Source organism: Telopea speciosissima, chromosome 1 (genome assembly GCF_018873765.1).
Source record: "Telopea speciosissima isolate NSW1024214 ecotype Mountain lineage chromosome 1, Tspe_v1, whole genome shotgun sequence".
Taxonomy (NCBI): Eukaryota; Viridiplantae; Streptophyta; class Magnoliopsida; order Proteales; family Proteaceae; genus Telopea; species Telopea speciosissima.
The window spans coordinates 67596527-67624149 of NC_057916.1; the positions used below are offsets into that span (position 1 = coordinate 67596527).

Consider the following 27623-nt stretch of genomic DNA (forward strand, 5'->3'; position numbering starts at 1 on the left):
CACCACCTCCAAACAGTTGGAAACTGTGGCCACATCACGAAGTTGATTCTATTTGATGAAATGTAATGCTGCAATAATTCAACTCATGCGGTGATCCATGCTGCAAAAGATTTGATAAGTAAAGCACATCATTCTGCCTTGTTTTCTCATAAAAGCTACCATCAGTTATAAACATTGTTGAGAAAATTGTACTTTTGTCACATGCATTTTTAAGAGCCACAAGGTGATTTTCTTGTAAATTGAAAGTTTTGGTGGTCAAATCCTATCTTGTAGATAGCAATACATGTTTGTTATCGATGAAAGGACAGGACCTCGGTTTTGATACCCCTGTTTCTATTCCTGTCATTATTTTATGCCAACAACCTGAACCTCGTAGGAATTATGTGTAATTGATAAATTTCCATAGGAAGATCAGAAACTTAGGAGGCACAGGTAGCTTTCAGATTTGATTACATGGGTATTTCTGTGGAGAGAGAAGGGTTTAGTCTATGCAGCCTTGATTGTGTTTGGTTGGTTCAGCTTGCAACCACCAATGATTTTCTCTCCACCTTTGCTTCTTTTTCAAGGCGAGTTAGGTGTCCCATGTAGCTCACTTTGCTAGTTTTAGCAATACCATCTCAGCAAGAAGGTGGCACTAGCACAGCTGCTAAGGTTCTTAGCTGGTTGTTGCCAGACCTTGGGAATTGGCATTGAACCGACCACCTTCACCTTGCTTGCAATGTCAATGTTAGTAGATAATGCTAAATTATCAGTTCCATCTTTCTTGCTTCCCCTTTCCTGTTATTGGTGAAGCCTGATCTTAGTTTTAATCCAGAAAGTTTTGTTGTTTCTTCGGTGGGCTGTTTCACCTTCGAAACGCAAGTAAACAGTCAAAAAGTGCATACATCAGCGCCAAACCCTGAAGAGCTTGTCGAGATCATCGATTTGATCTATTATTCGCCCTATGTTGGTATGTACCTCGGACCAGACCGAGTGGGCTTTTGGGGACAATTTTGTACTTTCGTGAGTTGGGGTTTTCTCTATATTGTAACACATGAAAACACTATATATAGTGATTATCTCTTTGAGAGATGATAAGAGGGTTAGTTATTTCTTCATCGAAATAGTGGATCTGGACTATCACTTGACCGTGGATGTAACCTACCTTCTTGGGGGTGAACCACAGTTAATCTCTATCTTGTGTGTGTGTGCTTTCTCTCTTTTTCTTTTGCAAGTCGTCCTTCTGCTGCATTGTTATTTCCTAACATTTCGCCCCCCCCCCCCCTCATTTGGCTCAAAGTGGCAATTCTCAGGCTGCCAGAATCCAGCCTGATTAATAAATGAGTTAATATGCAGTTTGGTCCCTATAACTTGCTACCAGAAAAAAAAAAAGGTCCCTATAACTGATCCCATGTCCTCGCCTAGTTTGACATGTAATGGGGGTATATTGAACTGGTTAGCCAAGTCCCTATGGCTCTTGGATGTGCCCCAACACAAATGTATGGTTGCCCAAACCATCAATTATAAATGAATCTGGCTTAAGGATGCATAATACGTTGCACATCCAATAAATCAGATTTCCCCAAAAAGAACAATAAATCGGATGGGTTCAGGCCTGGAATGTATCCGATATACCTTAGCTCAACATAGATCCTAATTCCCAACCCCACCGGGTTGCCGCTTTGGGTATCCTTCCCTTTTGTCTCAGGAGTCAAACTCTGGGACAACTTACAACTAAATTCACCCCTAAACAGTGTTGTTTTATGATGAACATCTGACATTCCAGAAGCCCTAAGGTACAGGTCACTTGGATTTCTCCAGAATGGCTAAAATCATTCATAAGAGGCTTGATTGAATCACACGGGAAAAAGGGGGCATTGGGGGGGAGGGGAGGGAGGGAGAGGAGAAATCAAAAACTTGCCAACTATGCAGAAAATCTGTTACATACCTTCAGCCTGATCCTTTAATCTCAAAATAAAACGTGTCCACCTTTTTTATTGGTAACTTCATGTTCATGTACATAATAACAAATAATGAATTAGGAAAATTTTCTTTCCTATTCTTATTTCCCATAGAATTCCATATGATAAGCCTAATCTTACATTAAGATTAGATGGCCTTCAACCTGGGACTAAAGAAATTTCTGGTATAGCAGAATGCTCTTCAAACTGGGACCATGGGTAGGAGAGAGATCGAAGCTAACTAGACCTGACAATCATTGTCATGATCTAGTATTATTTACACCATGAGGAGTCAAATACTCTACAGTTTCTGGACTTCTAAGTAAGCAAATGATCAATTATATGCCGTATAACATCTGCACCTTCTAAGTGCATGAAGTGATCTTTGACCTGCAAGAAATATTTGGTCAGAAGGGATGAATGCTAGAAATAAGGCACACAAGAAAAAGGGGGAACACAAAAACAAAGCCAAAGGAAGAGAGAGAGAGAGAGAGAGAGATTGCTCCATCATATAGAAGATCAGTGACACAATTAATCATATAGAAAGAGTATGGTAACTTATTTTACCTAGTAATATATTGAGCCAAAGTAAACGACATAAGAAAAATGCAGAAGAATAAGGGCATGGCAGTAAATGGGCAGCCAAGGATTAAAGCCTATTGCAGTTGTCTTTTGCAGATTCAACTGCCACAAACATCCAGCTACTAGCATGTGTTTTATAGCTGACACAGATACAAGCAAAGCACTGGTAACCAAGCATAAAAATTGCGGACCATCCAGAATTTCAATCAATGGAACATGGTAAGCTATTCTCGACAGTCTAAAATGAGGTCTCTTCATCAATTAGTTAGAATCATACTCCGCCAACTTGATTGTGGCAAGTTGAAATATAAAAAGACCACCAAGAACGACAGTGAAAACATGAATGCATGTATTAGGATCGAAGCATCAGACTCAGGTGTAAGAGTTTGTGCAAGTACATGTCTGGATGTCTCTGCATATGAGCGCATGCCCTCATGCGTGCAGACATTTGGCAGACTGCAACCACGTTGCAATTGGCATGTGAACATATGCATCTATAGGTGTAAATAAAGGGTAAGGGGTGGGGGAGAAGAAAAAGAAAGGATAACCGCAAGGGGGTAAGCTCAGTTCGCAAGGACCAGCACCTTACATTAAGAGGTCATGAGTTCAACTATCCTTGGGGCCTACTTATTATTTAAAAAAAAGGGGGGGTGGGTGGAAGTCAAACACTTGGACACAGTTACCTACTATATCTTTTTTTTCCTTGACCATTAGGTTTTTTTCCTATGACAAAGGAGACCTTTCCTCCCCTATGAAAGAGTGAGGCCAAAACGAACAGGCTAGAAAGAAAGAAGCCTGTTCAAAGTTGGAATAGGGGTAGTTCTCCTGTTGACTCAGGAAAGCGGGTCAGTTGATTGGCAAGCCGACTGACAGGGCCCCAAAGCGCCCAATGAATCATGGATCGCTAAATGCTTAACACACCGACATCGAATACTGCATCCCACGTTCACCACCCACATGCCGAAATTCCACAGTCGGGGGAAAGAATCCGCGCTCCTCGATATGGCATGCAGCTTGCTGGCGGAACCGAGCTCTCTCAAGATAAAAATCCTCGGTTTTGGCGGAGGCATGGCAAGTCCTCCTGGCCCCCCGGTACCCCAACTCTTTCAGTGGCTCCTAAGATAACTAACCCCCTCTTACCGGGGCCTTTAAGCAGTAACCTTTTTAGTTTTAATTTAAGGACTTTTACCTTTCTTTTGTAGTAAAGTTTTCGTCAAGAGTGTCTTCTTGCTAAGCTTAAGGAAATATGACCAGACACTATCATATGCAAATTAAGATACTATTTGAAGTTTACTTTGGCCATTTTATCATTCCATGCTCACACAGATGAATACAATTTCTTTAAAAACTAAAATAAATCACTATACCAACCATAGTTAGCATCTCTTAAATGGAAAGACCTTCTACCAATGTGGATATGTAGCCCAGTAACACCCCCTCCCAAATTCCCAAAAGAATCCAGAACATTGCATTCCCCTGGAAGAATTGTCGCAGTACAGCTGGTGCATAAAAATTGAAAATTGGAGAAAGAGAGAAAGCTACCTGAATGACACTATGTGCAGAAAATCTCTGCCTGCTGCTGTGAAAGCTAACATCTACCTTCTCCCATGACACACGAGAGAGACCTCTAACCATCTCTTCTGTATCGTAGAGTCCAAGTGAAGGAACATGTTAATTACAATCATTGGGCAGATTATATAAGAATATCAATATACTCATTTAAAAAACAAAGTGAATGGTGGGTGATTCAAGCAAAATTTTTGAAGGTAAAGAACTAGAACATCTAAAATGACCAACTACTCATTACAATGTGCCACTCATAGAGCTTTGAATGGTGCTCCTACTGATTATTTCACTAGGCATTGGACCGTGACTGCTTGTTCTTTAAACCTGCCTTCCACAATTTCAACACCAGTAGACCTCTCCCACCAAAATGAGCAATGCTAGGAGACCCTTCCCCCCCAGGATCAGCTATATAAAGGAACATAATGCAATGAGCCATAACTACCTATTTCAGAAACTTTCCTACTTCAAACTGACCAAGCCTCGCAATTACATCCCACGTATGAGATGATTATAATCAATTCTTATTGGCACTCATCTGCTTAGTTCCATGTAAGATGCACCTGTCATTACTGATCACAGCTGCCATGGTTGACTCTCATGGTCTCTCCCAGTTTTAGTGCAACCTTGACCCATGACCATCCTTATTACACACACAACCCCCCCAACAACAAAAAAAACAAAAAAAAAAAACAAAAAACAGAACTATCAAAAGGCCAAAAAGCATTCTTCTATCCTGAGGTTCCTTGTTTTGTGGCTGTGCTGTGCGACAAGAAATTACTATCACCAAAAAGTTGAGAAGAATAAATAATGCCAGCACAAAATTTTATGAGGACCACTATTTCTGTATGGCTCTGATCCATGATTTGCAGTTGGGTTACTGTTCATTTTACACTAGACATTGGCAAACAATCTCAGGCTTGGCCTAACCAAATTACTCTATAAATTGGCTATGATTTTCTCCAAGTAAACCAACTTGAACATCATCACCTTCCCTCCCATGTTAACGGGCCATGCACATGCTCCCAGCCATTTAATTCTGATCATTTAATTCTGATCCCATACTGCAAAAAGCAACTCTTTGGTTCTTTTATTTATCACTAGTTTCTCAACCAGAGTTCTACCCTATTCTACTGATCCACTCATAACACTCCACAAAATGGCATCTTTACCTACTTAGCTTAAACATTTCGGTCAATTGATCTCTCCCAGTTATGCAGGCATGCCCCTTCCCCAGATATGATCTATTATTTCTGTTGCATGAATTTCACCCATCCCAAAGTAGGGATGTCAAATCAGTCTCGAAACTGATTAACTGGAGTGAGGCCGAACCGGTCATTTAATAAGTGGTTCAGTTTCAGCCTTGGTTTCTGAAAAAGTATGGACAATCATGGGCCCCGACTGAATAACTGGCAAAACCTGAATGCAGGCCCAAAACCAAAAAAATCAATTAAAACCAATAAAAGACTGTTCAACAGTGGTTCTTCTTTTCAGCTTTCAGAAGACTATTTACCTATTGATACATTATTGATAATCAGGTTTGACATTTTGATTTTAAAATTTATAGAACCATATAAGTTCTAATTGGTCTTGAACAAGACCAAACCTGATAAAACCATTTAACCGAAACTGAATAATACTGGGGCTGAACTGACCAATTATTAATTGCTTCTGGTCCTAAGATATAGGGCCATTATACAATCAGTCAGTCTGGTCTTGGGGTCCCATAGCACCAGATGAATTAAAACATTGTTAAAACCGAACAAATTGACATCCCTATCCCAAAGTTTAAGCAGGATTCAAATTTTACCACATGAATCAAATGATTGATCACCTGATGCAGGAGCATTACTGTCAGTTTTCAGTAGATTAGATATTTCCAAAGATCATATTAAAAGGTTTTGGTCATGGGGAGTACGGTACTACTGTAGGACAAAAGCATGGGAATGATTTTGTTTAAGTGGGAGGTTTAATTGTATGTCTCTTTTAATCATTGAAATAGTTCAGTTATACGGAGCAAATCAATTATTTATTCCAATAAGATAAGACGTTTGATGTGGACTAATAAATCAGTTTCTTTTTGAGTGACTGACGTAATAATCCTATTCTAAGAATCTAAAGTTGATAAAGTTCTAGATAGGGGTTTGTATCTGGGCCTTTATGTCTGTAATCAAAGCCATTTTTATGGAGATTTAGAGGCCGTTTGTTTGACTGGGACTTAGGTGAGGTGGGAGAATTGGGGTGGGAAAGGTGCTGATGTGGCACTTCAAAATCCCACCCCAACTTTGTTTGGTTAACCTGGGATGGTGAACTTACAAAAGCTCAGGGAACAACATTAAATGCGTTGTCTGCTGACTTGGCACTTGAAAATCCCACCCCTATCTTGGTTACTGTTCATGGGAAAAGTAAAAATCCCAGCCCTGTTCCCCAACCCATTACACTGTTGGACCCAGGCCCACAACATTCCCACCCCATCCTCCCGTCAAACAAATGGCCCCTTATAGAATGGAATTCTGTATGTTTGGAAGGAAATGGTTCTTTTCATCCAAAGGTTTGATGGAAAAACCTATAATACTGTTAAGAGGACCAGATTTAGAACTCGATGCTTAGATGATTAATCCATCCCAAGCACATTCTTATTTATAAGAATAATTGAATAGTAAAATATGTACATGAGCAATGTGGGACTAAACCACATAATACAAAAACTAACAAAATAACAAAGAAAAGGTCCGAATACCCCCACGGTATTCTGGCCATATATCTAACACTCCCCCTCAAGTTGGAGCATATATATCATGCATGCCCAACTTGACTAAGATAGGATGAAACAGCTTGCTACTCGGTCCTTGGTGAACACATCAGCCCCAGTTGATCAGAGACTTCACAAAAGGAACACAAATGAGGCCGGCCTCAAGCTTCTCCTTGATGAAATGTCGGTCAACCTCCACGTGTTTAGTACGATCATGCCGGACGGGGTTATGAGCAATGCTAATGGCTGCTTTATTGTCACAATAAAGCATCATGGGAAGATGAATAGCAATACCGATATCCCGTAATAATCCTCTAAGCCACGAGAAGTTCACAAATTCCTTGGGCCATCGCACGAAACTCGGCCCAAGACCTTGGACTCGGCCACAACATTCCGCTTCTTGCTACGCCATGTGACAAGGTTCCCACCAACAAAGGAACAAGAACCAGAGATAGATTTCCCGTCGGGAGAACCGCCCAATCGGCATCAAGATAGGCCTCAATATTAAGGTGACCCGTGGGAGATAGAAGGATTCCCTTTCCGGGAGCAGACTTCAAATATCTCAAAATACGACTGATTCGCATCCATATGAGAGGAATAGGGATCATGCATGAACTGGCTCACCAAACTCACAAGAATCGCAATGTCGTCGTGTGTGAGAAAGGTAGATTAACTTGCCCACTAACCGCCGATAAATACCCTTGTCAATGCAGGCTCACCCTCTTTCTCCCTAAGTTTTGTAGTAGCTTCCATAGGAGTATCGAAGGATGACGACCTAGCACTCGTGTCACCAATAGATCAAGGACATATTTTCGTTGAGAAAGAAAGATGCCCTTTCAAGAGCGAGCAACTTCTATCCCTAGAAAATATTTGAGAGGACCAAGATCTTTGACCTCAAATTCACGGCCAGGAGGAGCTTCAAATCCCCGATAGCATCACCATCATTACAGTGACCACAATATCATCCACATAGACTATGAGAAGAGTTACCTTGTCACCAACTCGCCCGATAAACAAAGTGTGATCAGCATTACTCGCCTATAACCTGCTGAAATCATAGTCTTGTGAAATCGCCAAACCATGCCCTATCGATTGTTTCAGCCCATAAAGTGCACGCTCGCCTACGAGACCTTGCCCTTGGTCCGTCATCGAGAAGCCTGGTGGAATGTCCATATATACCTCCTCCTCAAGCTCCCCTGGAGGAAGGCATTCTTGACATCTAACTCGTTGAAGATCCCACCCAAGATTTATAGTGACAAGATAATAGCCTGACAGTGTTGAGCCGCATGGTGCAAAGGTTTTCGATAGTCAACTCCATAAGTTTGAGTGAACCCTTTGCAACCAGGACGTGCCTTATATCGATCCACGTAACCATCCTTCCGTTTGACCACGAAGACCCATCTACATCCAACTGGTTTCTTTCCCGGAGGAAGAGTCACAAGCTCCCATGTATTATTTTTATGTAGTGCTCTCATTTCTTCCAACATTTCTGCCTTCCACTTTCCATCCGTAGATGCTTCCCGCCAAGTTTTAGGAATCAAAGGAAGAAAGAGAGGATACAAAAGCACGAAAAGATGGAGAAAGAGAGCTATAAGAAACAACACGAGATATGGGATGTAAAGTACAAGTCCTAGTACTTTGCGGTGAGCAATGGGTAGGTCGGATGAAGAGGGATTACCAGGAGATGGAGGATCGATCCGGAGCCGAGCCAATTGGATGGGTATTGGTGCTAAAGGGATTGCAACTGCCCTCTGTTGGTTCTCGCCCCTCGTGTAGGTGAGTATGTTGGAATTGTCAATTCTCTTTCGAAATGCACCAATAGTTCTCGGGAGTCGGCTCCACGAAGAGGAACATTAACAACACTATTTTCTATGGTCTCCCCTGTAAAGGATTCCCATTAGGTGAGGGAGGAACAGCGGGAGGAGTTGGGACATCATCCAAAGGAGGTTGGGCATCGGTCAAAGGTGGGTCAGGCCAGAGGAACCTCTAGTGGAGGAATCTCAAAGGGCACATCTTCACTAGAACTCTCCCTCAAGAGGTGGTGAAGAATAATAAGAAAGGGTCTCATGGAAAACAACATCCATACTCACCAAGGTCACGACGGGAAGGGGGATGGTAACACTTATAACCTTCTCGGGTTGGAGAATAACCCAAGAAAATACAACGGAGCCCACGAGGCTCAAGCTTGCACTGGAGATCCGTATCCCTAGCATAACACACACACCCAAATACTTTGGGAGGGACAATAAAGGAGGAATGACCCAGAAATATCGGAGGGGGTACGGGAATTAAGAACCCGAGAAGGGAGCCTATTGATAAGATAGGCGGCGGAGAACCGCATCCCCAATATTGAGAAGGAACATTCCTCCCAAACATCAAAGCCGGGCCATTTCCAACAAATGACGGTTTTTCCTTTCTCGCCACATCATTAGGCGGGGTATCAACACAACTAGTTTGGTGAATGATGCCATGATCAGCCAAATATTTTGAAATTTTGATTCAAGAAACTCGGTTCCATTATCACTTCTCAATATTTGGAGAGTAGCACGAGCCGAGTTTGAATCGACTTATGAAAATGCTGAAAACATGAGAAAACCTGATTTTTAGTGTGCAAAAGATATACCCAAGTGTTCCGAGAATGACAATCAATAAAAGAGACAAACCAACGATGACCGAAATAGAGGGCTTGCGACTAGGGCCCCAAACATCGAATGTACCAAATTAAAGCAAGAAGAACTCCTTTTATTTGAAATAGGATAATTTGAACGTGTCTTTTGGCCGAACACAAGCCTCACAAAAAAGTCATCCTTAGTATGTAGGGTGACCAAACGAGGAAATAAATGAGCTAAAATTCCTAAAGGGGGGTGACCTAACCGAGAGTGCCACTGGTAAAGTTCGAAGAGACCAAGGAGTTCGATGCGCGGAGAAGGCAAAGGTGGTGGAGAGAAGCGACCGTCATCAAGCAGTACAAGCCACCATGCACTTTACCCAATCCAATCGTCTTCCCGCAGGCCGATCCTCGAAACACACAATGAGAGGGAAAAAAGCGACTTTGCGTTAAGATCACGAGTAATACTACTAATGGAAAGAAGGTTAGTAGTAAAATTAGGAATATGTAAAACGTAAGACAAAGGAAGAGAGGAAGTGCGGTTGATGAGTCCTTTTCCGACATTGAAGAAAGGGACCCATCACCACTTTGACCTTATCTTTCCCGTAGTGGGAGAATATCGTGAACAGACTAGAGGAACCGGTCATATGATCCGTAGCTCAGAATCCATGATCCAAGGATGGGAAGCCACGAAGCACAATGACCTACAAATGGAATACCGACCGGCAAAGTGTGAACCTGAAGGAGCCGAGGAATTGGCGTAGTCGATGTAGTAGAGGCAGCAGCAGCTGAAGTCCCGAGCATACGAAGGAGGGCTGTAGATCATCCCGGGATAGACCATGTCACGATGAGCGGGAGTTGCGTGAACGATCTCGGTCCATGGGCCTTGGTCTTTGTCTTTATCTTTGTCTTGGCAGCCCTTTTAGTTTCAAAATCAGCGGGTTTCCCATGAAGTTTCCAACACTTCTCCTTGGTGTGGTAAGGTTTGTGACAGTACTCACAAACAACAGACTGTAGTAGAATCACCAAGAGAAGCAATGCCACTAGGTGTAGGAGTGGCAGGGGCAGCACTGGAGAGCGATCACCGATATAGGAGGGTGCAACATGGCAGCCCTACGGTTTTCTTCGAGAGGAGACGAGGGCATAGGACTTTTCAAGTGTGGGAAAAGGCTTGTGACCCAACACTTGAACCCGAATCTGATCATACTCCACATTTAATCCTCGCTAAGAAATCATAAACCCTGATCTTGTCCATGTGTTGCTTATAAGAAGTAATATCTGCAATTGTACTTGGGTGAAAATCGAAAAATGGTCCAATTGTTGCCAAAGGCTGCGCAAGGTAGCATAGTATTTGAGAGTTCAATTCTCCCTGAGTAGTGTGAAGGACCTTCTTCCCGATTTCATATACCTGGGCATCATTGCCAAGCTGTCCATAAGTCTCCTGCAGGCAGCCCAAATTTCGAGGTCAGATCAAGAAGAAGAAAATTGTGTTGTAGATCCGTAACCATAGAACCAATCAAGTAGGACATAAGAACTCCATTGTTGGCAAGCCACTTGTCTTGAGCAGCCCCAACCTCGTAGGCATAGGAGTGGATCCCCTAATATGACCAGAAGGCCACGGCCAAGAATGGCAAAGGAGGGACCTAGACCAAAGTAGGTAATTGGTGCCATCCAACTTGATTGGATTTGGAGAGAAAGTATGATACTACGGTTTGCTTGTTTCCATCACCAACATAAGTAGCAATCGAATCCATAGAGTCACCCATGGAGACAGTGAAGAATCCCAAATCGGAGAAGAGGGCTTTGTGAAGAGAAAGCCAAGAACACCTCCAAGTTAAGGGCTGAAACAAGGATGAAAGCCCTCTAATAATAAAGGAATAAGTGTCTCCAAGAATCAGCAACAGCAGGAGAGAAAACCTTGAGATCGATATTTTCGGGGTTTTGAAAAAACCCGAAATTGCTGAAATCGATAAGATGATATGAGGCCTGGAAAATGACGTGTGAGGCTGAAATTGCGTCGAAGTACACTTGAACAGATGTGAAGCACTCCTCAAAAAATCAGAATTAATCGATAAGTGGAACCCCAAGATCGACAATTGTCGGGGTTTTGAAAAAACCCGAAAGTGTGAAGAGATATCGATCTTGAGGGCTGGAACTTGATGTAGCTTGATGTAGGTGCTGGAATACTGATCGCCGCAGTCGAAGCTCCAATATAGTGAACAAAATCCTTGTAATATAGTGTGAATCTGTCCAATGAAGGCTGAAGTCTTCAATATTCGCAGCAAAGGAGTGCAGCACCTTATCGATCAATTCTTCATATCATGGGATGAGGTAAAGGAGGGCAGCAGCTGGATCAATTGATCACCTCATCAGTGCTGCCCTATGGGACAGAGAAGAACAAAAGCGAAACAAAGGGAAGAAGAGAAGAAAAGAGAAGAGAAAGGGAGAAAGATCGAGAATTAGAGAGGGAAGGAGATCGTGGATTGCAATCTGAGTTCTAATCCAGCTACGATACCATGTTAAGAGGACCAGATTTAGAACTCGATGCTTAGATGATTAATCCATCCCAAGCACATTCTTATTTATAAGAATAATTGAATAGTAAAATATGTACATGAGCAATGTGGGACTAAACCACATAATACAAAAACTAACAAAATAACAAAGAAAAGGTCCAGAATACCCCCACGGTATTCTGGCCATATATCTAACAAATACTATTCACAGCAAATAGTTACATTCATTTCTGTTTTTCTTCTTTACTTCAATGAAACACTTCATTGCATATAACTTCTACAGTTTATGATGGCTCATAAGAAATCCATAGCAACTTGAAATAACAGTTCAATAAGTGAAATAACTATTATACGCCAAACATACTAAAAAGGAAAACCACAACTGTCCAGGGTGGACCTGCAGTCTGAGATAGAGCCAATAGAATTCGAAGAACAGAAAATATGCTCCGTAACAAAATTAGGTGAACAATATTGAACAGAATCAATGTCCTCAGTTTTTGGGGCTTGTAAAAACCAACACCAAAATACAAACCTTCAAGTGTATCAGAACCTTCACCTTCCACCGCAAGATGCTGCTCACTGTCTTTTTCTTTCGAGTACTCCTCATACACAATATGTGGATACTTCTCACTAAGAGAATCCTCCCACTAGCAATGGAAAAGCCAAAAAAAAAAGGATCAAAACTAATTAAATTCTAGTCCTGGAATTGCAAGACGACATGAGGGAAAGAGATAGTACATGCAGACTGCAAGCCTAAGATATTACCTTTGGCAGTTCATTAGTACGTCTAATTGATGATGTTCTCCAGCCTACCATATCTTAACAGCATTTAGTTAAGAAAATCAGGACAATAAATGAATTTCTTTCTTGAAAAGATTACAAGCATGAGTCAGATCTTCTTCTTTTTTTTTGGGTTGGGGGGGGGGGGGGGCATAAAACATGAGTTAGATTAATGTAGGAAAAAGGATACGATCATAACCAACATTAGAATATAACACCCGCCGTTTGAATGCACGAAGTGCAGAGCTACATTAGTGAGAATTGCCATTACGATTTCCTTTTCACTAGATATGAAGACATATAAAAAAGCACATTTATCTACCATATCACATTTCCATAAGGAAAAGTAATTTAGTACATGAAATAGAGGTCACCGCAATCATCTGCCATGCGTCGAAGCAATGGAGGTTTCCCTCCCTCGGAGTCTGTAAGAAAAAGATCTCGGCCTGTTCTCCTAAATATCCAATGAACAACACGACATGCAGCTTTCTCAAATACACTTACACCAAAAAGAAATGGAACCTGAAAATGCAGACGATAAGGCAAGCACATCTAGTGATTAACAATCAAGAGCAAGTAAATTAAGCTGAAATGACACTGAAACAAAAACACAAACATCCCTCCCCCCTTCAGATTCCTGTTGGGATAATATATTCGAAAATTTAATGGCAACGAAAACCCTTCTGACTAATTAATATTACAGTGCTTTTTTTTTTCTTCCATTTTTGGCTCACCAGCTGTCTGTCAGATAAATCTATGGTAGATCATGAAATCGAGCATATCAAATCCAAAATCCAGCTTGATATCAGCAGATTCAAATTCTTAAATCCTGACCTCTTATCAGACCAGATATCTATTAGAAATGTAACAGAGAGAAAAGTAGCCCATCCCTGTCATTCCAGCTTTTAGGTCTAGTGAGGACCACTCAGGTGCAAGCCTTGTTGGATTTTGACCTTCTAGCCTTTTTGCGGAAACAGTTCTCATAATACTTAGTGTGGTTTGAGTATTAAGTTTGTCCAAATGAGTTTATGTATAATATAGCTTCTTATGGGGTGTTAATTCTCATATGTTCTCATTAGCTTCCATAAAAAAACTGTTAGGTATTTAAAGGGTCTGGGCCTCCACCCCACCTCCCCCCCCCCCCCCCTTTTTTTTTTCTCCAGAAGAGTTCTGTTTGTTTAGGCCTAATGCCTCCCCACAAAATGCTAGGTTTTCCAATTATTAGAAAAATTAGTTCCTTGTTTTTTGAGGAATCAGTCCATTTGTACCTTCAAATCCCTCCACAAAGCAGATCCAGGCAAGAGGTCAACCAACAAAAAAAATAAAAGAAGATGAAGATACCATACTGTATTTGGCAGTTCATATGCAAAGACCAAGGCATTATTCCAAGCTTGAAACTCTTACACCGATCACCTCAGTCCTCACCACAGCATTTCTACATGCAAGGATTCAAAACTTTTTGTAACAGGTTAGATTGCTACCATAGTTGTCACGGCGTCAAGGCGACCTTAGGTGTAAGAGGGAAATAATCATGGCGACACAACAAGGAGCCTAGGCGATGCCTTGACAACTAAGACCCCTACATTCCAGCAAGTTGTTTAACAGATTTAGTACGTGAACAATATTTTCTACTATGCTGTTTGATTGGAACACATATTGCCATCTTTTGTTTCATTTTCATTTATTATTGTTCTTACACCGATTTAGCTTGCACCATGCAGTCTCATTTATTGTGTTTCATGAATCATTATGACCTCCTTTTGTAATTTGGTATCTTCTTGATAAATTTTTGTTATCACATAAAAACAGAAATAAATAATTATTTTCCTAGTATTTCTAGAGCTGATCCTCTTCTCTAAATGCTGTCAGGTACACAGACACCACAAAAGGTGTTGGAGAATCTCTAATAAACATGAAGAAAAAAACTAGTAAATTCAGTATTTTATTTTTAAAACTTTTACCTTCCCAACATGGTAGCCACAGATAGGCTGCTAATGAAATCTAGATATCTCTTCCTAATAGATATAAAGATTAAAAAAAGAATTAAAAAAAAAAAAAAACCTGTTTGTTGCCCCTAGAACCAAGATGAGGCGTAGCAACCGTGATGAAATTCATTGCCTCTAAACCATATATTGTGCCTCTTGAATCTTCATCATGTGCGTCCTCCACAGGTTCTGTTTTAGGAGGTCTATACAGTCTCCCAATTGCATATCTGGCCACTAGTCCTCCCAAAGAATGCGCAATGAAAGAAATTCTCTGTACATCTGGCTTCCGCTTAATTACTTCAACAACCTAAAGGTTACATGTTTGTCAAATACAAAAATAAAATTTAATTTTAAAGGTGGTTGCATTTTGTTCTAATAAAACTGAATATTGTATGGAGAATACTAATACACTTAAATGGATAACACAGTGAGTAAATTAATTTTAGAGCTATACCAACCTCCTCAGCTAATCTCTCACCCATAACATCCACACCATCTAACGTCAATCTAGACACATTGCGTTCACTACCTGCAGAAGAGGTGATGAAGTTCAAAAAGCAAGTTAAAATACAGTACAAACCACATGAGAGGTTTGTTATGAGGTTTGTGGTTGTGATTCATTCATTGCTTGATTTCCTCCTATATACTTCTCTTCATGAAAGATAAACAAATAGGTTCAAACTAAAAAGTAGTGTAAACAAGGTAAAAATTAAGCTAATACAGGTAACTAAATTACTGATAATGTGATGAAGGCATATCTTTCTCTACTATGAAGTATGAACCACTGAAATCTGCATTTAATCCCATGGAATTCAAAGAAATCAAACCATAGAAATAGAACAGCGATCAGTATCAGCAAGCTAAGACATCAAGAACAACTCCTTACAATGGACAATCACTTTGTCAGGAAGGGTTCTAACAAACTGCTCAGCTGCAAACTTCCAGTCTGTGGCACTGCAAGGAATAAAAAAAAGGGGGAAAAGTAGACACAAGGTGAATAATAGCAAAACAAGCACGTAAAATAAAATATTAATTCTGGTCTCTGCGAGCAACACATAATTTATTCAAACTCAAACTAGCAATCTAATCTTGAATCTCAAAGACGTGAGTCCGCCTTATAAAAATCAAAGCTTTACGCATTTTCTGTAATATCAGACCAAGATGAATCCTAAATCATCATCAAAAACACCAACAATATCCGGATTCCTTTCCCAAGCAAACAAAATAAAAAAATATATTTCATAGAGAAATCTGTCTCGCAACTTAAAAGCATAAAAATAACCGAATTTTTTTAAAAAAATTCTCACCTTCCGAGGATTCCGTTGACCATGACGACAAGATGATCAGCCGAAGAAGCAGCAGAATCCTTAGAACTCCAAACATCTCGACCGCCATTAATGGACTCCGAACAAAGACCATTTTTTCCATGACCACAATCCATATTCTCACTATATCAACTCCGCATTACCGATTCAAGACAAGAAGGAATTAAAGATAATTTGCGGAAGAGAACTTTAATTTGCAGAAAGCGTCAATGCTCTTCTCTCATAATCTCGAAAACTCAGATGAGGAAAAAGGGAAATGAAACACGAGAAGTTAATGTGCACCAATATGTGCGTGCGTGATAGAGAGAGAGGGTCGGTGGTATTTTTATTGTTTTTGTCCGTTTTCTATTTATCTCTTGCTTTGATTATTGATCATCGGAGATGAATGAAAACAGAGATGAAAGAGACGGTTGATCTGTATCATATAGTAAATATACAGGTATCATACAGTATTATACGTTTGCAGTTAAATGAAGGGAAATTTTCAGCTGCACCCCATCTATTGGACCGTTATATTAATGCCATGCCACTAAGCACCAAAATATCAATTTTGACCCACAAATTAACGGGGTTAGCATTTATTCTGTTAATTAGTGATGTCAGCAGGTTAGATTTTTAAAGACTATTTTGCCCTTCCCCTTAAAACGACTGAACCTAGTCTTCTTCTTCACTCCCCATCTCTGCCACTGAGCAACTGGTCACCGCTGCCATCTCTCACCTCTCCTCCCTTGGAGACACTCATTTAGTCACCTCTCACCTCTCTGCAACTGAGAAAGGGATTTCAAAAACAAAAGAAAAATAGCAAAAGGGTTTTGGGGAGACAAAGAAGCTGAGACACCATCGCCGGACCTTCACCAAGCCGAAGAAGAACTAGACCCTACGACTTCTTCTTCTATATCTTCTGTTTCTTCTTTTTCTTCTTCTGGTTTTCTGATTTCTTTTTTTTTTTTTTATTATCTTTTCTTCTACATCCAAAACCCACCGATTGAAACCACCATAGCCACCACTGGATTTACCTATAGCTTTACTCGACCTTAACTGAACCCATCTCCCACTGAACTTTCTTGTTTTTTTCTCGGACCCTACTTCTCTCCATTTGTGCCTGCGGAACAAAGCCATCAAGAATTTTTTCAACACAGATCTCTGAGCTCTTGCAGCTGAAAGAAGAGGCATCTACCATCAAATTGATTTTACAGCCAAGAAAACAGAAAATGCAGACATCAAGCCAAAAAAAACCCAGGAAACAGCAGAAGAATAAAGAAGAGAAAGGGAAAAATCAGGAGAAGAACTTACCAATGGAGGAATTACAATAGAGCTTGCCAAGACTCACGATGGAGAGCTCTTCGAGGGAAGAAGAGTGATCGAGGACAGCGTTCATGCCCTTGGCACCAAATTTGCAGGAATTACAATAGAGCTTCTTCAATCCCTTGCAATTGACGATGACAGCGGGCATGCCTACATCGGTTAACTTGCGGCAAGAATGGAGCTTGAGGGTAGTGAGGTTACGGCAGTGGAGAGAGAAGAGGACAAGAGCGTCGTCGCTGATGTGGATGGGTCTGCTTTTGCGAACACATTTGAGGGCGAGTGTGGTGATGGCGTCATAGTGAGTGAAGAGAGAAGTGATGCTGGTGAGGAGATTGGATTCAGCCTTGAGGAAGAGGCGATGTCGACGCTGACTCTCTACACGGAGCCAACGGCGGCAGACGAGAGAGCAGCTTTCGAGATCTAGGGAACCCAGAGACTTGAAGATGTAGGACAGGCACCCATCCGGGAGGTCATCGGCATTATCGATGGGAAGGAGATGAGCATAGGCATCATCGCCGCCAGGCATCGTTGCAGCGATTTGAGATTCCGGCTGTCGATGCCAACTGGCCCCCGCCCACAGATCAGAGAAGAAAATCAGAGAGAGAGGAAAGGCATCCGGGGGGGGGGGAATCCAACCTTACCGGAGATGGAAGAGGTGATGCAGCCATGGTATTTTCCCCTTTTCCCTGGCTCAGAGTGGACTGACCTCCATTGTTTCAGCTCCACATCACCGAGCCCCATTGTTTCAGCCATGGTTCTTCCCCTGGGATTGGGTATGCATTTGCAGCAGCGACGGTGTTGGATTTGTTAGGCGCGAATGGCAGCAGCGGCGGAGGAGCCCAGGGACGGGCGGGGTCTTGTAAAGGGTATATTAGTCATTTAACTTACACACAGTTAACCCCGTTAGTTTTTGGGTCAGAATTAAAATTTTTGACCTTAGTGGTTTGACATTAAGATAACAGTCCAACAGAGGGGGTGGCGCCAAAAATTTCCCTTAAATAAATGGGAATTAATTAATGAAAATGCATATGGTGGGACCTGGTGACGAGCTACCTCGCTCGAAAGCATGGTTTTGAGGAATCGCTCCGGATTGGCCAATTTGTATCAGTATCAATGGAGACGGATACCGGTACAGACAAGGGTAAAAATATAAAAAAAAATCTAATTTTTTTTAGAAAACAGAGGTAAACCTGATCGATCTTGAACAATATGGATCGATCTAGATTGGTATCGGATTAGTATGATAGAGACTGATACGAATACCAACACATGTCGATAAATGTAGCTCGTCTCCAGGGAGCCCAGCACGCCCAGGGTCTTGCCAGCCGTTGGGCTGTGCTGCACACATCCCTAGGCGTGTGCCAAGATGTGTGCGGCACAGTTCGACCGCTAGATGCCCCCTGGCAGCACCTTGGGCGCTGGGCTCCCTGGACACGATTTTGATCCATTACTAAAACCCTGATCCATTACTAAAACCCTGCTCGGAAATTTGAAGAGGACATGTTCTGATTCTGAATACTGGACTCACTTTCTTTCTGAGTGGGGGAAGAGGGAGGTTTATCGGCTTCCGAAGAAGTCATGGAGGATGGATCTAGGTTAGTTTTCTTGGATCCTTGATCAGCTTTACAGATTGAAGAGGCTGAAGAAGTTGTTGGCTTCCTTATTTGCCAAGATGTGCTGGATTATTGAGATGTTACCTCTGCAAGGGGACAGTCTAAGGAGGAACCTTTTCATGTTGAACGAGAATCCCCAAAAGGTCGGTAGTACTTGATGATAATGGTGTTAGGGTTATTAATGACAAGTCCCGGTAACTCTGAGAAAGTGATGGTGTTGTCCTTGGACCGGTGGTTCAAAGAGCAAGAGTCTTTGGGAGGTCCAAAATGGTTTGACCACAACATTGATGGGTCAAGGGGGATCAATATAAGGTTCTTTCACTTTCACAGAAGTACCATTCATTTGGGTTGTGAGAGTCGAGGAGAGGTTAGGGATGGGGTGTTGAGGTAATGGGAGATCACAACATGAGTTAGGATGAGACTCTAACACTTCCATTTGGAAACTGGGTGGTGGGTTTTTTAGGTTGGAAGAGGGGGGTAGAAAGTGGATTTAGGTCCTCTGTAGCGCGACAAGGAGTGTACCACATCATCCAACGGCCTGTAGTGCTTGGGCACGTAGCCCAACACACAGGCCCAAGCACTACAGGCGGGGTGTTGGGCTGCGTGTCCAAGCACTACATGTCATTGGATGTGCACTACACTCCCTGTTGCGCTATAGAGGAGCCCAACGCGTAGAAAATTGGGGGGTTTCCTTGGGAGTAGGTGGTTGAAGTGGGTCGAGAGGGGGAAGGGCGTTGTTGTGTAGGATTTCCGACCAGTTGAAAAGGCTGTTAATGTCAAAGATTTCTCCCTCCTCAGGTGAATGATTTGGGGGTGTGGGAATGTTTGCAATAGCGAGGAGAGAGGGGACAAACTCCTTGGGGGGCTTTGGGGGGTCATGTATGGTTTGAAGATAAAAGGAGGTAGGTTGAGAGAGAGTGGGGGAAGGGGGCTTGAAGGGTAAATTTGGTAAGGGCTTGACCAAGATGCTTAGAATCTTAGCATCAGAGTTATCGAGAAATATTCCACAACACACATATTTTCAGCAGATTTTTCCTTTACGAAGGCCGCTTCATTTCCAGGACAGTTAAACAAACAATGAGTAAGTCTGCCACACTTGTAATAGTGGATGAAAACTTCAAACCTTACTGGAATACAGAGATTGATTCAATCCGACTTAGTGAAAGAAATTTGGTGTGATACTAGTCTAGGCTTGGTGTAAAGAAGTTTGATTCTAGGTGGGAGGCCATAAGATTCCCAATTCAAATGGATCAATATAAGTTCATCGAATTCTACAATGAAATTCTTGATCCAAATAGGGATGGTATTGATATCAGAGTACTTTTATGGAATTGAGAGTAACTAGATCCAAATAGGGATGGTATTGATATCTTCACAGTACTTTGGAGAAGGTTGGGGAAGAAAGATGTAGGAGGTGGTTTTGGAACCACCATGGGGAAGCATCCAAGACTGTGTCCCTTGCCGAGATAGTTTGGAATTCCACTGAGAAATGTCCTTTGTTAAGGTCATGAGTTTTTTTAGTTTTCATACGGCTCCAGAATTTTTTGTCTTTTAAAGGGATCTAGATGACGACAAGATGATCATGGAGGACATCCCATTTTGGGTTCGCACAACCAAGGACATAACCATAGATGAGCAGGTGTTGGTTTTAAAGCAAATTAAGATTCAAAATAGCCTTAAATTTTTGCTTAAATGCAAGATTAGTTTCATTATAATTTTGCTTTTTATTACTTTGTTTATTCAGTTTTTTGGAGACATTTTATGTCTCTTTATGAAGCTCCTAAAGCCTTTAATTTTTTCAGTTCTGTTCTTATTTTCTCCTCTTAATTCCACTTCTTAATTGTCTTCTCTTTATGTCTCCTCTATATAAATAGAAATGAAGCTTTAGCCTTTTGGGTATCATCGAATTAAGTCTCTCCCGATTAATTAAGTTCCTCTTAAGATGAGATTAAGTCTCTCTTGGATCAGTTAAGTCTCTTGGATTAATCAAGTCTCTCTTGAGATTAATCAAGATTCTCTTGGGATTAATCAAGTCTCACTTGAGATGAATCCCCCTTATGTTATTCATATGCATGTGTTGCATGAATCCCCCTTGTTCTTCATTGTTTTGAAAGTGAAATTATTGTGTGCGTTCTTCTTTTTTAGTTTGAGCACAACCTTGTATATTCGAAGGGGTCTAGTAGTCGAGTGCACGATTACTGAGGGAGCTAATGGGCTGTTTTATCTTGGAGGTCGATTCGCAATATTCCTGGTTGCACAATAGGGGGCATCTACGGTCTTAAGAACAGTGTCAACTGACACGACTCAGCCCGCCAATTTTCTAACATAATTTTTGTTATAGAATCCTAAAAGACGCAGTGCAAGAAATTGTTTGAAAACTCTTACAGTAAAATAGCTTTCTACTCATTTGTGTTTGATCTCTCAATATTCGGATACATAATTTCTCACAATTCTTAAGACCGTAGAGAATTAGTTTATTGAGAGACCAAAATTTTTATATGGTTAGTACTTTGTGTAAGTGGTGGATAATTTAAAGATTATCATCGACATTGATAAGTTGAACCAGTTGATGGTTCAAATAAAAATAAGACCGAAATATATGTGACATATGGGATTTCGGTTTTTACCATCATTGGCAACTCAATCGATGTTTACCAATTGGATTATCTTCTCCGGATTTGAGATTGTTGCAATGGTTGAAAGACTTTGGTCTTTGAATTGATTTTATTTCAGTCATAGAAATGGTCACTATAGAACAAATGTTTTGGACCATTTATTATACATGATTAGTTTGAAAGAAATTTGATCATTAAGATTCTAGAATTGTCTTTCATATGTAATACAAGTATTGAAAAAATTGTACATGAAGCATAGTCTCTAAATTCAAATTTCTCAAGGATTAGAATTTTCTCAATAGCCCATACTATTGATTTAATCATCATTTTTCTAATATTTATGTTGTTAAACATGAAAGAGTGTTGCTTGTTTAATAATTAGGAAAAAATTTACTTTAAACTCATATATCTACCTAATGTAAGGTTTCCCAATGAATTTTTCGGGTCCTAATTTTAGAGGGATTGATTTTGTTGAATTTGTTAATTAGAATATTAACCATATATTCATTTAGGCTTACCATTTGGTTTGAAGCAAACTTGAATCGTTGATATGACTAACCAGGGTGGTTTATATTGAATTCTAACATTATGATTGTTAGACAAAGAGGATCTAATGGTTGTGTATATTGAATCTGCTTAACATTGGACAAGCATTATTGCAAGTTTATATATATAATTCAGGTGATTACTTCTTGAGTTTACATGTGATAAGTCTCCATGGTTGTTTAAGGAAAAGTTATCTAGACCTAGGTAACACCAAGGGTATGTGATTTGATCTTGTATTATAAGCATGAGCAGCTAGTAAAAGATTTCGACTGTTACTTTATTTGTTTTTTTTTACATGTGATAATAACTCTCCTTGGTCGTTTAAGGAAAAGTAATCTAGAATTGGGTAACACCAAGGCCATTTGAGTTGAACTTAATCTTATAACCATGAGCAGCAAGTAAAAGTTTTGGACTGTAAATTTGTTTACGGCCCATTTGGATCAAAATTTACTCACATGAGATTGTTCACCAATATGTTGTAGTGCAAAGGCTTATGGCCAAGTTGGTTTTTTAAGTGAAAATTTAATATTTTATATGCTGCATTTTGATTATTATTAGTCATGATTTTGAATTTGCCAGTACTATTAGGTAAGGACTCAACATTGGATTTTATATCTAAGTATGGTCATCCAATTAGGTAATTGGAATTAAACTTGAGTCTAATCCTCTTGGACCAAACTAAGGCTTATTTGAGTAGTTCAAATTAGTAATCTAGTGGAGACCTAAATTGATCGTCTCAATTGGTTGTCCAAACCAGTTATTTAAATATTGGATTAAGTGACTCAGTTAAGACTAAGACTAAATTGGACCGTATGACCATTTGAACCAGGCGGTGTTATAATCTATCTAAGGCTATCTTTGGTATCATTTTTATTTTTGATTTTTGCCTATGTAACAAAAATCTTTAAAACTATTTTTGATCAAAACATAAAAATTGTTTGGTAACCAATAGACATAATAGATTGTCTACTAAGAAATAGGTTTGGTTTACTTACGTGCATAATGATTTTTATAAGGAAAAATTACCAGATTAGTCTTCCTTGTTAACCACCACCATGCAACTCAGTCTTCCATCTGCAATGATCCTTAAAACCCACTCCGGAATAGAGAACTTCTAACTATTAGAATCATCATCTACCATGGGAGTGGTAAGAGAATTAGGACCAGGCCAGGGAAACTAATTAGTTCTATCAGGGGATGACAATATACAGAACCATCATTGGCAATGAAGATACTATTTGAGCTTGGGCAGGATGAGTTTATAAAACTCGGGAACCAAAATTCAAGCAAGAAAATTCATAAGAGTGCTCAGACTATTAGAGCCAATAAAGGCAGAACAAACAAAATACATTTCAAAGTTCTTATGGATAACAGAGGAGAGAGAGAGAGAGAGATGATCACTAAAATGCAGGTTCAACAAAGAAAGGCAAAACACGACCAATGAACGGGAGAACAACAGCTGCCTTCCCATGGAAAAAGACACCAAGGAATTTGGTTTATGAACTGACGAGTACAATAATAGTCTCATCAATTGCAATTTAGGAATTAAACTATTGAGAAGAGAAACCAACGTTCTAAGCGTTTGGTGCTAGAGTGGAATCAATGAAAGGGGGCAGCACTTGGAGAGATTGTGTATGGCGGAGCTGTGCACAGAGGGGGCACATTGAACGAGGAGGCAGTGGCGGTGGCGGTGGCGGTGGTGGTGGTGGGGAGTAGAGATTGAGCAAGCGGTTGGTGACAAAGTCTAGATTCCAGGGGATCATCATTGCCATTGCTCGGAGGCGAGGAAGATGAAGCAATGATGCGCTCATGGAAGAGGCTGAAAGAAGAAGATAAGGGGGCAGGTGGAGTTACAGGAAAAATAAGAAGGGAAAGTGGTAGATGGGGTCGCAGGAGGAGGAAGAAGGAGAGATTGGAGGGTCGGTATTCGGAATGAATGATACAAAGATTTGATATTGTGATTTGACACAATGTAATAGAAAATCAAAAATTTTATAAGAGAGGCAAGACTACAACAGCATACCAGTCAAAGGCTCTCATTACAGATCTGAGTATCACAGATATCAGCCACTACTTTATGGAGAGATTGTTTCTAGATAAAAGAGACAAGAATTAAAGATAACAATTCCAAACCCGCACTGGTTAGACCGATCTGTCCTAACCAATCATAACCCAAAACTGACATGACCGAATAATAAACGTGTCGGATTTGGAACCGACCGTTTATTACTCGGTCGTTCCGAGTGCAGAGGACGACCCCGACCAACTGGCCGATTAATAGTTCTCGTTATATATCAATACGTTTTGATTCATATATTACATTATAAGATATATATTACAAAATAATATAATATGCTATACATTACCGATAATAATCATTAATTTGATACACTTGCCTTTTTTTTCCCAACATCCTACACACCTGTGCTTTTTCTTTGTGGTAAACCCTGCACACGTCCCACCAAATCACAATCTCACATCATTTCTCGTTTTTTAATTTTAAATTACACCATCCCAAATCCGAATACAACTCTAGTTGTTAATACATACTGTGTATTCAGTGTTTAGTCGAATCAGTCCATTATTTTTCATCTTTTTTGTCATTCTCTCTCCCTCTCTCTCCATCCTGAACTCCCCATTCCAAGTTCCAATTTCCTGAGAACGACACTCAACCAAGATGGGAAAGCGTTCTACTCGTGAAGGTTTTCTAACCCTGAGGTCACCACTTCAGAAGCTTTTGAGCGTGAGGTTGCCTGAAGATCGCTGCTGCACAAGGTCATCTGATCTGAAGGGAGGTGTTGTTGCTAGATCTATTGCGAGCAGCGTCACCAAATCTGAAGAGCTTCGGATCTGAAAGAAGTCTCTTATTGTTGTTGATGCTAGCTTGCTTCCTTCCTTTCTCTGATTTTCCTATTCTCTCTGTAACCCTATTTGTAACTCTCTCTTTCTCTGATTTTATAATTCCATTTTTTAATCTCGCTTTCCTTTCCCATAAAATTGGAACCAATCATATTGAGACCGATTATGGCTCGAAAACCGACCGACCGACCGAATGCAATCGTATTCATGCCTAGCTTCTCTAGACCCGATCACATAAACGGTCGGTAACGATGTAAGGTTTAAAATTAGTGGTACCCGATTAAGCCCGACCGAAACCAACCGGTTGACACCCCTAACAAGACTATTCATGCCTTTTAGAATGGCTCCTGTGATCGAATCAAAACAGTAGGAATCTGGAAGCAACACTTGAAGATATGGAAATAGAGCAGCAACGGGACTAGAAAATATATATATCAAACAAGCATAAGTGATCAAATGAGAGTATCTCAAACAAGCCCAAGCAATCCAATTTCGATAACAGATTCATCCTCGAGTTCGGCAAAGCTAAAATGAGGAGAGTAGAGTCTTGCTGACGCAAGTAGCTAGAATCAAACAGGCAAAAGTGAACCGATCAAACAAGGGTAAGCGCTCAACTAGGCCGTCAAGCCATACCTGTTACGCTGGATATTAGTAGTAGAACCTCTTTCCTTCAATCCCCAACCTGAAGCCGAACAAATGAGCCAAGCCTACCGGGGATTTGGGAGGTCTGAAACCCCCCATATGATCCATTGGATAAGATACCTTTTCTCTGGACGGCTCCTCTTAGCTGAACTACGAAGTAAGAGCACTAATGGTAGCTACTATATGAGGAGCTCTTCCTGCCCACAAAGTCCAAGAAGGAATTGGATAAGGGTAGCCCTTCTCAGGAGCTACTGAGCTAACCTACCCATAAAGCTGAAAGCAGGAACTAGGAAAGGGCACCCAATCCATAAGGAAGAGATCTGCCTTTAAAATTGGCCTTCCCGCTATTCCTGACTTTAGGAAGGAATAGAATTAGGGAATACTAGACTCTTAATCTTGTTGTAGTTCCTGCCCGCTATGACTGATAGGGCATGGAGTAAGGGCAGCCTTTCTATTGAGCTATTGAGTTAATGAGTTCCTCCTTCCCATTATTCATGGCATCAAGCAGAAATAGGATAAAGGAAAACCTCTCTTAGATGGAAGTCTTTATAGAAATATGGCTTTAAAGCTAGTTTAAGGACCTTTAATGGCAGACTACGTCTATTAACTAAAGAAGCCTTAAAAGCTCCTCCAAATGGAATTGGTAGGAATGTACGTTCATTCAAATGGAATCAGAATTGTAACTCACTCCAAATACGACAGTAACCCGTTAGAATCTTGTGAATCCTGAAATTGGCCGAGATGATGTGAGGCCCTATTACTTTATGATGAGAGTGTTAACTACGTTAACTGTATTATAATGAGAACGATTCCTCCCCTACTGATGTCCCCAAGGGCCGCCTCTCGCTTTGAGCTCCTTCTCAGTTGGAAGAGGAAAAAGAAGAAAAAGCATTTTGGCCAATCCTTCTCGTCTTTCTTCCCCTATGAGTTTGGAGTCGTCATTTTGAGTATATTATGCTAGCCTCCCCTTGCCACTGTTGTCGCAGGAGTATTCTGGCTAGGGCACGCCATCTATGTTACAGCCACCAAATAACTGTTGCGTTGTACTTAATGCTAGGCAATAGTTCAATCTGCTTTCTTCTCGCCTTCACGCTCCACTTAGAATGGATAATTGGACAAGAGTAGGGTCGGCTAGCCGCCTAAACTAGGCACCTCAGTCAATAGAGGCCAAAAGGTTTAGTGGATGAAGAATACTCGTCGATTGAGGCATCGAGTGTTTTCGATCATCATTATAGCTAAGCAAGCCCGAGCAAACAGTGAAGTTTCCAGGAGCATCAACATTTATGAGATTTTTTATTTGCCAGGGGCAGAGCGCTACTTTAGCGCACTCCTTTGTCTGGGCACAGGAACCACGAGATCAAAGTTAACAGTTTGGTTGTGTTTTCAGACTAATTGGAAGCTGTGGACAATCTATTCTGTTCTGAGAAGAGTTTGATGGATGGGATTAGAAATTTATTTATTTTTTTTTTTTTTGTTCTTTTTTTGATGAAAGAAAACATATATAAAAAAAACTTAAACTGGTAAGTACAAAGGTGGAGGAGCCTTGGTACAGGTAGGGTGCTTACAAAAGTGAAAAGTAATGTTTTTAAAGTTGTCAGTTTTTTCAATTAAAACAAAAAAATTATATAGCAAGTTCTAGGGTATAATATAAGTGTCTTTGGAAATAAAAAGCTGAAAGAGGTCCTTGTTGCAAAACCAGACATGTCTTATGGGGATTTTCTCCTTGTTAGCTCTTTCCAACTTGACGAAAACCAAAAAGTTCTGCCTCCATGGGATCCTGTACACTTATGCAACCTGCATCTGTTAGAAAGTTCTGTCTATCTATCAAAATGTTAAATTACCACTGGATTAATTTAGAAGCGGGTTCAGAAATTCCTACGACAATTAAACCAGGCAAGTTCATTATAGTGTTAGAACCAGAGATATGATGCATACTAGAAAATCCATAATATGGTGATTCCATCATAAATGAATTTATTGTAGGTGATGAGA

General features: G+C 40.6%; 1 protein-coding gene across 3 annotated transcripts; it reads right to left on the reverse strand.

Annotated features, from left to right (window-relative positions):
• Positions 1 to 1945: 1945 nt before the first annotated feature.
• Positions 1946 to 16267, reverse strand: LOC122667548 (lipid droplet phospholipase 1-like). 3 transcript variants are annotated; one of them, XM_043863871.1, is made up of 10 exons: positions 16034 to 16267; positions 15613 to 15680; positions 15185 to 15255; positions 14803 to 15033; positions 13100 to 13263; positions 12932 to 12987; positions 12727 to 12779; positions 12499 to 12608; positions 4065 to 4167; positions 1946 to 2330 (listed from the first exon to the last, which is right to left on the reverse strand). In XM_043863871.1, the coding sequence occupies exons 1-10, from the start codon at positions 16165 to 16167 to the stop codon at positions 2259 to 2261; spliced, it is 1062 nt and encodes a 353-aa protein (XP_043719806.1). In that variant the 5' UTR covers positions 16168 to 16267; the 3' UTR covers positions 1946 to 2258. The 3 variants fall into 3 exon arrangements, with proteins under 3 accessions (XP_043719806.1, XP_043719815.1, XP_043719797.1); XM_043863880.1 differs by having other exon boundaries at positions 4065 to 4159; positions 12494 to 12608; XM_043863862.1 differs by having other exon boundaries at positions 4065 to 4162; positions 12494 to 12608.
• Positions 16268 to 27623: the final 11356 nt, after the last annotated feature.

Bases quoted from the DNA above. Each gene is read 5' to 3' on its own strand.
- LOC122667548 (XM_043863871.1), bottom strand. From the start codon at position 16,167: ATGGATTGTGGTCATGGAAAAAATGGTCTTTGTTCGGAGTCCATTAAT. The intron at 13,264-14,802 runs GTTTTTTTTTTT...CTGCATTTTCAG, and splicing joins GTTCTAGGGGCAACAAACAG to GTTCCATTTCTTTTTGGTGT. The intron at 2,331-4,064 runs GTAGCTTTCTCT...TATTTCTTGCAG, and splicing joins CTGCACATAGTGTCATTCAG to GTCAAAGATCACTTCATGCA.